At 48.3% G+C, this 12,164-nt stretch overlaps 1 protein-coding gene across 1 annotated transcript in view; it reads left to right on the top strand.

The window, feature by feature from the left end:
* The first annotated feature begins 119 nt into the window (after nt 1–119).
* The window catches only part of pde11a (phosphodiesterase 11a), a 21,403-nt gene continuing 9,358 nt past the window's right edge, over nt 120–12,164 (top strand). Inside the window, exons 1-3 of the mRNA XM_060040497.1 lie at nt 120–1,349; nt 2,571–2,729; nt 11,006–11,095. Coding sequence (XP_059896480.1) covers nt 558–1,349; nt 2,571–2,729; nt 11,006–11,095 — 1,041 coding nt within the window. The 5' untranslated portion in view covers nt 120–557. The remainder of the gene's footprint in view (nt 1,350–2,570; nt 2,730–11,005; nt 11,096–12,164) is intronic.

A 12,164-nucleotide genomic window follows, 5' to 3' on the forward strand; every position in this document is an offset into this window, starting at 1 on the left:
GTTTAGTTATTGTCTCCCACCGGTCGATGCTCTGAGAAGATGCTCCTTCTGTGCGATGACGTGCACGTCAGCATCCTCCAGCCAGTGTTGCCAGATTGGGCTGGAAATTTGGCCCAATCTGGCAACACTGCCTGCAGCGCGCCGTTCGCCAACACCGTCATTTGCGCACAGAAGCTCTGCTCGACGGAGATGCTCCAGTCCAGCGTGGCTGAGTCGAGGAAAGAGTGACCGTCCAGGCTACAGGGGGATCGTATCTGGTTCTATACTATGGATCTGCTGGATATGTTTCCTTGTGTTTTAATGATTCACGGCCCAAAGTGAGGAGATGTCAGAGGGAATATGCGGGCGCTTCGGAGAGTCTCCAGCAGCACCGCTCCCAATCACGGAGGTTGGGATCGTATCCGCGGGTCCTCCGCGGGAGGTATGCCTCTGAGGAAGTTGTGGTGTCAACTGATTCTCTACTTTGATCCCCGATGAGAGATGGTACGTGATAATTATCTAACTGTAACTTACATGGATTTGATGATACTGACGTGACATCCAGCTGAAGTACAGACATGGCAATGTCCAACATGGTCTTCTCGGACGTGGAAACTTTTCTGGACACGCACCCGGAGTTATTCGAGGACTATTTAAACCGAAAGGGGAAGCAAAGCATGGTGGAGAAATGGCTCAAGACTCACCCGGCGAGCAAACCAACCGCGTCCTCCGCTCAGGTCGCCGCGGAACCGGAGAAACCGTACGCGCGTAAAGAGAGCTGGGCGAGCCGGGGCGACGGCGCCCAGAGGCGTGCGTCGCAGAAGGAGCTCCGCACGACATTCGCCCGGTCCAAGGCCATGAACTGCAACAGAACTTACGACGAGCACGTTAATACCCGGGCTCAGGAACCGCTGACGAGCATGAGGAGACGAGCGCTTCTCCGGAAAGCCAGCTCCCTGCCCCCGACCACCGCACACATCCTCAGCGCCCTGCTGGAGTCCCGCGTCAACATCCCCCAGTACCCCTCCACCGCGGTGGACTTTAAGTACTACCTCAAGGAGCACAACGAGCGGGAGTTCTTCCTGGAGCTGGTGAAGGACATCTCGAACGATTTGGATATAACCAGTCTGAGCTACAAGATCCTGGTGTTCGTGTGCATCATGGTGGACGCGGACCGCTGCTCCCTGTTCCTGGTTGAGGGCTCGGCCAACAAGAAGACGCTCGTGTCAAAATTCTTTGACGTGCACGCTGGGATTACAATCTTACCTTCTTTGAGGAATTCCGACGAAGTGCAGGTTCCCTGGGGGAAAGGCATCATTGGATATGTGGCTGAGCACGGGGAGACCGTAAACATCCCTGATGCTTATCAGGTATGTCTGTCTGTCTGTCTGTCTGTCTGTCTGTCTGTCTGTCTGTCTGTCTGTCTGTCTGTCTGTCTGTCTGTCTGTCTGTCTGTCTGTGTCTCTCTCTCTCTCTCTCTCTCTCTCTCTCTCTCTCTCTCTCTCTCTCTCTCTCTCTCTCTCTCTCTCTCTCTCTCTCTCTCTCTCTCTCTCTCTCTCTCTCTCTCTCTCTCTCTCTCTTTCTCTCTTGAATTAGAGATGTATAGGCGGTGGTGGTGAGTGTGGGGGGGTCAAAGCATAATTTCATTGTTTAAACTGTTGAATTGTCTCGATGCAACAGTGCATCCATCGCATTTGGGCCACCTGTAGCCAGTGCAAATATCAAATGCCAGGAAAATCGAATTAAAAAGGAAGTGCACTACACTACACCAGAACAGAAAATACATCTGGAGAATATAACGAGCAAGCTCTTTTATATGTCTTTGGTAGGCCTATTGCAGGTGCCACTATGAACCCCCATTTCCAGCTGCTTCTACTGTTGCTGACTGTTTAACTGACAAGACATGAATAGATAATTTGGACACCTTCAAGCCTGTTTAAGTGTTGTGTAGCTGTTGTTGTTGACTAAGTAGGACCTAAAGAAGGCCGATTGAAACCACTAGCTGTCAGTTTTGACAGCAGCTGTGGTACATTTGAATATTGTGTGATTTCTTAAACATTAAATCACCTTTACCTCGTTGCATTTTGAATGTTTAGGCTACATAACATGTGTTCAATACATGCTGTGAAGTGTTATCCATTAATAAAGTCTTATCTAATCTATAGGCTACATAACATGTGTAGGCTACATAACAGAGGCTCCATGCAATGAGTAGGCAATATAACATGTGTAGGGTCCATGACGTGTTGACTCCATGGATTGTGTATAGCTACAAGCCATGTATAGTCTCCATGACATGTGTAGGCTACAAGTCATGTATAGGCTCCGTAACATGTGAAGCCTCCATTCATTGTGTAGGCTACATAACATGTCTAGGCTTCATGACATGCATTGTGTAAATTACACGACATGTAAAGTCTCCATAACATGTGTAGCCTCCATAACATGTGCAAGTTCCATGCATTGTGTCAAGCAACATGACATGTGTAGGCTCCATCCATGAGTAGGTGAGCCAGGTGTAGGCTATACGACCAGGGTGGGCTGTGACAATGTGTGTCTGCGCCGTGTGTGTCCTCTCCCACCGACGACAGGACCGCCGATTCAGCGACGAGATCGACAAGATGACGGGCTACAAGACGCAGTCGCTGCTGTGCATGCCCATCCACAACAGCGACGGCGAGGTCATCGGCGTGGCCCAGGCCATCAACAAGAGCCCGGGCGGCGCCCTCTTCACAGAGGAAGACGAGAGGGTAAACCCCGGACTGTCAAACCCTCGACTGTCAAACCCCAGACGTTCAAACCGCTGACTGTCAAACCCCCAACTGTCAAACTGTCGACTGTCAAACTCTCGACTGTCAAACCCCGGGGCCGGACTATCAAACCCTCGACTGTCAAACCCCGGACTATCAAATCCCCGACTGTCAAACCCCCAACTGTCAATCCGCCGACTGTCACACCCCAGACTGTCAAACCCCCGACTGTCAAACCCCCGACTGTCAAACCCCCCCCAACTGTCAAACCGCCGACTGTCAAACCCCGACTGTCAAACCCCCGACTGTCAAACCCCCGACTGTCAAACCCCCGACTGTCAAACCCCCGACTGTCAAATCTCCTGAACTATAATGCATACTATTGGGGAGCCCTGCTGGCTCACTGGGTATAGAGCGCGTACGATGAAGGCTCAGTCCCGATCGCAGCGACCCGGGTTTGGATCCCGCCGATGGTTCTTCTGCTGCATGTCCTCCCTTCTCTCTCCCAGATCTTCCTTCCTATCTCACTCTATCATAAAGCATAAAAAAAAGCCAAAAAAAAATCTTCTCATAAAAAATGAGTAAATGAACAGCTCCCGCTCTCACAATGAACATGTATGGGCATGGATGCGGAAACAAACATTAAAGTTCACATGGTCGTGGAGGAAAGGATGTGAGGAGGTAGGAAGGTAGGACGTTTGTGGATGATACCTGCGGCGTGTATCCACCGTGGGTCCTACTTATAAGCAGCATCAGACAGCAACTCTGCTGCAAGTACATTTAAGATCAAGGAAAACCTCCTGTTCTCAATCAGCACTGGGAAATGTTGAGTTCATCTCAGCATAGGCGATTATATGATCTGTCACACAGTGAAATAATATCCATATACAATGTACACATTACCAATTGCTTTAGCTTTAATTGAAGAAAAACTAATATCATGGAGGTGGAGGAGAAGTGGTTTATTTAAGGAGATCTGGCCTTACTTATAACTTGGGAGACCCCCCTGACACCCGCACCTGCAAGAGACGGGGATTGGTGTGAAACGCCTGCGGCTGTGTTTATGTGTTGTTTACAACACAGTCCGGTGTGTCGTTTCCCAGAGTGGCCTTGCTTTGGCCTTCCATTGACTGCTGTTTGTATGTCCTCTCGTGCCTGGAAGGAGGGACCCCCACTCTGGGTTCCTTCTCAGGTTCCCAGCGTGGTTATGGGGGAGATTATTCTACTTGCTCTGGTGAGGGCCAGGGTTATGGGAGTGTCATAACCCGTGGCCTGTGAAGCCCTTTGAGACTGGGACAGTGATTAAGGGCTGTACAAATACTGAGGACTTGAGTTGACTTGGTTTACAGCCTTGGTTTACAATATAAAGTCTGGATTAAATTGTATGTGCATAACTTAGAAACCAGTGTACTTAAATCAAATCCAAATAGAAAGAAGATGCAATTTGAATAATGAGCAAAAATTAAATGGCTTCATTGAATCCATTATTTGGCAAATATACATTCATATATGTTCTTTATGTTCTATTTTTCTCGTCCAAGTCTGTTGCTCTGAACACATGACACGTGTTCACAAGGGTTACCTTCTGTTCTTCATAAATGGGGAACATCCTTATTTTTTCCTCCATTAAACATTTTCAGAAGGCTTCACGTTGCATCAGCATCATGCTAATGCAGCGATGGCTGCGGTAGAACATGTCAGGGAGAACACCATGAGCAGAACGCGGCGAGCGAGCAAGCAGGGGACTCAGACGGCTCTGAAATGACAACAATAAACACAAACACTATAAAGCCACGCAGCCTTTCGTCTCTCCCACCGTAAATTAACACCGCAATAAGAAGGCATTAGCGGGAGATAACGATTCCGCGGTATGAAAACGTACGGGGGTTTTCATATACTTAAATCTCGTGGGATGGGGAAACACTTTATTGTTTTTAAATGCCACACGGCCTTAATTGCGTTGTGCGGTGGGGCTTCAGTAGCCTATATCCTGCCGGGCGGAACTCCTTGGGGGAGATCACATGATCCTAAAGCACGTGTGTAATTGCATCGTCTCATTATCTTCCATCGAAGGCAATTTAATTTATTTAACTTGGTTCTGGTGACCCTCGTACGCTCCCTCAAGATCATTCTCTCGTCGTCATAATCTCTCTGTTTTTGTGTTGCATAGGGTTCGTATTATTGTCTTTTTAAAGAAGCCTTTCAATGGATGTGATGTCAAAGTTCCTCGGTGCGATTGTTGTTAAACACCTGATGTTGCCGATAAGAACAATCCTTAAAAATAAAATGTGTAATGCTAATAGTGCATAATGAGAGTTCTATGTCAGACAGAAAAGGATTCGAACAAACGCAATACATAATGCGTGCATATACGTTTTTAATCTTATAATTATGATTGCTTCTCTTCATGATTCTCTATTGACCAACTGAGCTGAGATATTTATTTTATTTCATACTTAACATCACTGCCGTGTTTGGCTTGTCCCAGGTAGCAGCTGTGTCGTTTTGCACCATATATTTCCATTCCTTACTGTGTATAAATGTCTACATCTATAGTCCTCATTTTGTCGTTATTCTTCCAAAAACAAGATGCAATCCACACCCGCCCCCCTCTGAGTGACAGCTCAATTAAACCAATCGGAATGAGCGAGTCTGTCCCACCCTGCCTTGCTTCAGGGTGTTGGTAGTATGAACCGTGTTGCCATGTCATGGGAGAGCAACACAGCACAGCTGCCTGAGTCGAGTTATGTAAAGACCCCCCAACCCCCAACCCATGGTCGGCCCAATCAGACAGCTGGGTTTTTCCCGCCTGAACAACAGATCCTAGTGCTTCCCATTGGTGACATTTACGTCAAAGCGATTTTCAGTTGATGCTCTCTTGGCCCCAGAGCCAAGTGCACGGAGATCTGAGTAATAAGCGGTCTTATTCGGTTCGGGCCCCCAGTGATCTTTATGAGGGGCCGGGGGAAATGGCCTCCTCTTCTCCTTAGTTGTTGTTTCTTTATTGCCATTAAAGAGGATTCCAGTGATTCTGTTCTGTTTTAATGACCTACGAGGATGAGCCTGGGAACCAGACGAATCTCGCAAGCTCATGTTTCATTTTCTCAGCAGAATAAGGTCTGGCCCCCCCTCCCCCACCAAATAAAAAGATTTCTGTCCGGTACGACGTCGACCGACCAATCACAACCTTTTATCCGATATGAGGCGGGGAAAATACGATTACGGTGCAAAGGATTTTCAGTTACAAAAAAGATGGCTGCCGGTCTGTTATCTATCAGCTATATTTTAACTAAAAGAAGAGCAAATGACTGCACTTTAAGGCTGCTATAGAGTGGCGAAGTCACGCCCCTTCCGGTAGGGCTCATGGGACCTATGAGATCGAAAAATATGAATGAGTGTCAATGGAGAGAAAATAATTATTTTCTGGTCCCGGTCTTTATATGCCCTGGATTACACATATGTTGTTTGTGGATTTAAAGGATAATTTTTCATGCAAAGAAAACTAAAAATGTTCGTGAAGAAGTTTGATAATTTTAGGTTTTATGTGAGGCCGCTTTGTGAACTACAGCTCTATTGTTGAGATGAAATGTGGATTTCGTTTCTCAGTGCTACGGCACCCGTTTCCTCGCTGTGATTGGCTGTGGGCCTTTCCAATTGCATCGATGCGATTTGGTCTGCGCCCATTGGTGACGCCCCTTTGAAAGCTTAAATGATCAGAGAGGCTCCAGACTAATTTCAGTTTGCAATTCGTCTGGTGATGCCAGGCTACTCAAGGGTAGCCTAGCTATTGGTTCTCAGGCATGGCCGTATAAAGGAAGACTCTTGGATTTACCCCAAATTTGTAAAGACCGAATTATTATTTGTGTCTTGAAATAACATAATAATCAACTGCAATGTCAGAGTGACAGTATGAGTACCCAATGATCTTACTGTATCAGGAAACAACTGAAAAGGTCAAAGATGAAGACCTCATTGCACAAAATTAACATGTTGTTCATTTTCTTGCACTATTTCTATTGTAAAAATAGAACCTATCCTACCTATCTTTTCGCATAAATTTTTTCAGTGTATTTGCTAGGAGTCCCTCATCAGCTATTATTTAGTGAAATGCTCCATCTGTTTCGAGTTGGCTCTCTTCTCTCTGTGAGCCAATTCAGACTTTAGACAGCTCCCGGTTAGTTTCTACCTATCAGGGCATCTCTTCCCTGATTGGTTCGGGGATGACATTTGGCCTGGCAATCACAGTTGGCTGAACGCAACACTTCTCAATGGCGGTGAAACAGTGAGCGTTTCTTTAGTCGCTTAGGCCTACTTTCAAAATCTTTCTCCCTCCACTCTTTTACTTACTCGCATTACAACTCTTGAATAATACCTAACGCACCTTTAACTGAACGTTTTAAATGGCACACACGGTCTCTGGCTTATTAGTCTCCAGACCAGGCCTTCACCCGTAAGACCCTCAGCAGGTGTTGCGTAAGGCACAGAGTGACAGTGTTGTTTAAAATGTTGATAGAGGATCATTCATCAGGACTAATTGGTTGCGCACTCTTTTTCAGCAGAACAAATTAGCTGGGATGAGCGATCCGTTATTACTGGGCAGCGCGGTGTCACGGAGGTGCTGTTAATTGACCGCGCTGTTTGTTACCGAGTCAGCTATGGGTGGTGGAATGTACGCGAACTCTAATAAGGAGGGGATCAACTGTTTTTTTCTGTTATATTAAACACTAATAGACTTGCATTTCACTATCTTTGGTCCTATTTTACATATTTCTTATCTATATATGTGTGGTTTTTTTTACCTAATTCAAATGTTGTTTTTGAAACACAGGACACTTTTAATAGACTTAAATTTCAGTAGCATTTCACTACCTATTTTGTCTTTATTTATGTTTACCGATTTCAAATTTTGATCTGAAACAGGACTCTTTTAAAACCATTACCTCCATGAAGCTGTGTTCATAGCACTGCAAGCCCCGAAGCTGTTCCTCGCTTCAAAGGCTTCTGTTAAAAAGGCCTTCTAAAACAGAAACCTACGCCTTCTCCAAAAAATAGTTTATTTATCTTGAGGGATTAAGCTGCCAGTGTTTGAGAGCGGACGAGGCGTGTAGACAGAGTTGTATGCAGAGAGCAGTGGTGTGACGAACCGGGGCAGAACGTCGCCCTGACGCAAGATGTTCCCCTCAGCCCTCCTGCGGTCCCTCACGGTGCTAATTATTCATGTTTAATCGCAACCCCTCGATCACAGCATCGCCTCGTTTGATTCAGCATTCGTGAACTCTAGTAACAACAGCGTATACCCAACACAGCAACAGAGCCGGACTTTTTGCCTCACTGAATCTTTCTTGGCCGTGCTATTGTGGTTTTTAATTCATTCCGATGCATTTCATGCATGCAGGTAGGCATCCGTTCACAACCTGTAATTACTCTTTTATTGATACAGTAATAAAAGGGAGAATATTTACACATATTCGATGGCACCACTATAAACGCAATCATTGCTAAATTAATATTGGGGGTGAGAAAGTGCAAGCAGAACACTTCTACGCAATATCCTATAATATATAATCCTATAATATTCAGAAGAAAGGGTATCTGTATTCTGTATTGCTGCTGCATTCAATTGACTCTCCCCATATGCAGCCTCACTTGCAGTCACTTCTATTGCGTCTGCATAGGCAGATGCAGCATGATCAACAACACAAACACAACAACACACCACCGGTTGCAGTGTGTCGGCATTAAGCAGCAGGTTTCCACTGCCCCACTACACACACAGGGAGTCGTGTTGGGGTTAGACGTTAGAGGACAGCTCGCCTCTCACTAGCCTCTGCTAGTGAGTCGTGTTATTAAAACCGCTCTTTACCGCTCAGTGCACAGGTCTCCGGGCTTGTTTGTACTGCGGCCCCGGTATAATGGCCCCGGCTGACAGGACGTAATTAGAGCGAGCAGCGATGTCTCTCCGACCGCTCGTTCCACGGGCGGATCCATAGCCGAGTCCCCAACGTCCGTCCGCCTAATGAAGCGGCTCCTGGCGGGGCTATCGACGGCCGCAACGGCGGCTCCGCACCGCAGCGTTATGAGAGAATTCCAGAGAAGAGGAACTGGGAAGGGCTTTGTGTGTGTGTGTGTGTGTGTGTGTGTGTGTGTGTGTGTGTGTGTGTGTGTGTGTGTGTGTGTGTGTGTGTGTGTGTGTGTGTGTGTGTGTGTGTGTGTGTGTGTGTGTGTGTGTGTGTGTGTGTGTGTGTGTGTGTGTGTGTGTGTGTGTGTGTGTGTGTGTGTGTGTGTGTGTGTGTGTGCGCGTCTGTGTGTCTGTGTGCGTGTGTGTGTGAGCTTTCAGTTTTATATATATTTTTTATTCCACGAGAGACAGTCCACGTGCATTCGGCGGAGAGTGTATTTGTAACGGAGAGAGTGTCGCGGAGAGTTTGTGTGCTGGGGGTGTGACGGAGTGACTGGGGCTTGTTTACTTGACTCGTTAGTTGCGGGATGGCGTTGTGTCAAGTGATGCATTATGTAAGAGGTGGTTTATGGAATTTAATATGACGCGGAGGCGGGGCCGTGTTGCTCTGTTTTGATTTGAGTTTCTCAATTACTTTACATTTCAGTTGAACAGTGATCATTAATAATTCATTCGTTCATTCATACAGTAATGAAATATGGCTCTATATATATATGTCTATGGGAGCCAAATGAAATATGGTGTATTATATACGTGTGTGTTTCTGTGTGTGTGTGTGTGTGTGTGTGTGTGTGTGTGTGTGTGTGTGTGTGTGTGTGTGTGTGTGCGCGTGCGTGCGTGTGTGCGTGCGTGCGTGTGTGCGTGCGTCTGTGTGTGTGCTAAATATATACAGGCCGTGATACACACCAATTCTATATGCCATTATTTATAGTGTGTGCGTGCGTGTGTGCACATGTGTGTGTCTCTGCTTGAACCGTGCTTGTGTGTTAGTGTGCGTGTGCATGGCTGTTTGTGCGCTGAATATGTATAGACCCTGATACACACTTCCAATTGTATATGCCATTATTCACAGTGTGTGCGTGTGAGTTCCATGTGTGTGTGTGTGTTTAATATATATAGGCCTCAAATACACACACTCGTCCATCTATGCCACGCTCTGCATGTCCAGGGAGCGCGGTTCCATGGGTTGCGCTGCGTCTCTGATACCTTATCTCTCGGCCCAATGCGAATGAGACCGCTCAGTATCTGCGGCTGCAGCCGAGCCCCCCCTCACTCATGTATTGTGGAGAGCTTTCCTTTCTCCTGGACCCTCCGGTCCCACCGGGCGGGCTGGTAAACATTAGCCAGTGTCGAAGGCCGGGGTTTGCATTGTTGACACAATCGGCCCGATGCTAAAGATAGCTGTAGCATCACCGAAGGGGCGGAGTGTGGAAGCAAACAACCTAAATTGTCTTGGTTCCTCGTCGTGGAGTCTAGAGGCCCCTCAGATTGGCCCTCAGAGGCAGGGGCCCGGGGCCGCGGGGACCCCAGCCCCTCTGTCACCCCACAGCCGTCTGAATGACACCTCTTCAGCGACGCACCGTGGAGCACACAGAGGCCCCGAGTCGCTGTAGGTTATAGATCGGCGGTGCTCATGAACAATACGACATCATAATCATCAATATTCAATGAGGCAGCGCCCGGGAGTTATTTTTGTATTATTGGACAAAAGAAGCGGTATAACCAAACGGGAAATAGCACACGGATCAATTGTTCGCCCGGAGGCGCTCGTGGTCAAACCACGCCGTGGAACGGTAAAGTGTCAACTGAATTGATGAAGTTGTCCTGGCAATTCATGTTTCTAATGGAAGGCTATTTTTTCCTTGTTTAAAAATAGGTGCAATCTAAAATTTCCAATCAATTTCCCCTACAGTCCCGTCTAGTTTCTGTTTGCGTCCGTGTTCGCTTGCAGACCTATGAATATTCAAAGCGTTTTACGTCTTTACGTCTCTCATTCATAAAGGGCCTTATTATAACATCAACCAACCACCTTTAAAGGGGACATATTATACCACCAGATGTTAGTGTGATTTGAAAATCCGTCTCTTCTGACATCCACCTAGATGTGTGCTCGATAGATCAGTCTACCAGCCTACCCAGTGGACTGTAACAAAAGTTGCTCATCTGTCCGTCATACATCTAGGTGGACACGCCCACTTGTGATGTCAGAAGAGGCAGATTTCAAAACGTTTGTAACGGCTAATCACACTCACAACACACTGGCGGTATAACAAGTCACCTTTCAGTAGAAGGCAGCTCACCGCTGATGTCCCAACAGGTGCTCCAGATGTACCTTCCCTTCTGTGGGATCGCCATCTCCAACGCCCAGCTCTTCGCCGCCTCCAGGAAGGAGTACGACAGGAGTCGGGTAAGGGGCACGCATCACATGACCAGCCAGCCCCCCCCCCCCCCCCCCCCCCTCCAAGCACCACCACCCACACCCACCCACGCTTCCCCCCTCCATCGCTGGGATCAGCATTCCCTCCGTCCGCGCCTGCTGCTGACGGCGAGGCAAAGTATTGATCAGCGGGAACATACTTGCTGCCACTGCAGTGTGTCTGTGTGTGTGTGTGTGTGTGTGTGTGTGTGTGTGTGTGTGTGTGTGTGTGTGTGTGTGTGTGTGTGTGTGTGTGTGTGTGTGGGGGGGGGGGGGGCAACACCTCCCCCAGCTACACACACCGGTCGGTGCGTGGGGATGGGGAGCATGGTTTTTTGGGGGGGGGGTGGGGCTGGGGAGGGCTCTAAATCAGACGGGGAACATCTACACAGGCACTAATGCATGTCAGCCATTGATCTCTGGTCGAAGACAACGTCATGGGACTGATCACTGTGAGGGAGAACGGAGGAGGAGGAGGAAGAGGAGGAAGAGCCAGAGGAGGTGGAGGAGCAGGAGGAAGGGGCGGAGGAGGAGGTGGAGGAGCAGGAGGAAGGGGCGGAGGAGGAGGTGGCGGAGGAGGAGGTGGTGGAGGAGGAAGGGGCGGAGGAGGAGGTGGCGGAGGAAGAGAAGGAGGAAGAGGCAGAGGAGGTGGAGGAGCAGGAGGAAGGGGCGGAGGAGGAGGTGGCGGAGGAGGAAGGGGCGGAGGAGGAGGTGGCGGAGGAGGAGGAGGAGGAGGAAGTGGTGGAGGAGGCGGAGGAGAAGAAGGAGGACCAGGAGGGGGAACAGGATGAAGAGGGGGAGCAGGTGGGGATAGAGGGCGAGGACAAGGAGAAGGCGGAGGAGTGGAACGAGGAGAAGGAGGCGAAGGTGCAGGAGGAGGAGGGGGAGGATGTGGAGGAAGAGGGAAAAGAGAAGGAGGAGATGGAGCAGGAAGAGGTTGAGGTGTAGAATGGGGAGGAGGTGGAGGAGGAGGAGGAGGAGTAGAATGAGGAGGAGGTGGAGGAGTAGAATGAGGTGGAGGAGGAGGAGGAGTAGAATGAGGAGGAGGTGGTGGAGTAGA

The sequence above is a fragment of the Gadus macrocephalus genome, chromosome 20 (genome assembly GCF_031168955.1).
Source record: "Gadus macrocephalus chromosome 20, ASM3116895v1".
NCBI classification, from domain to species: Eukaryota; Metazoa; Chordata; class Actinopteri; order Gadiformes; family Gadidae; genus Gadus; species Gadus macrocephalus.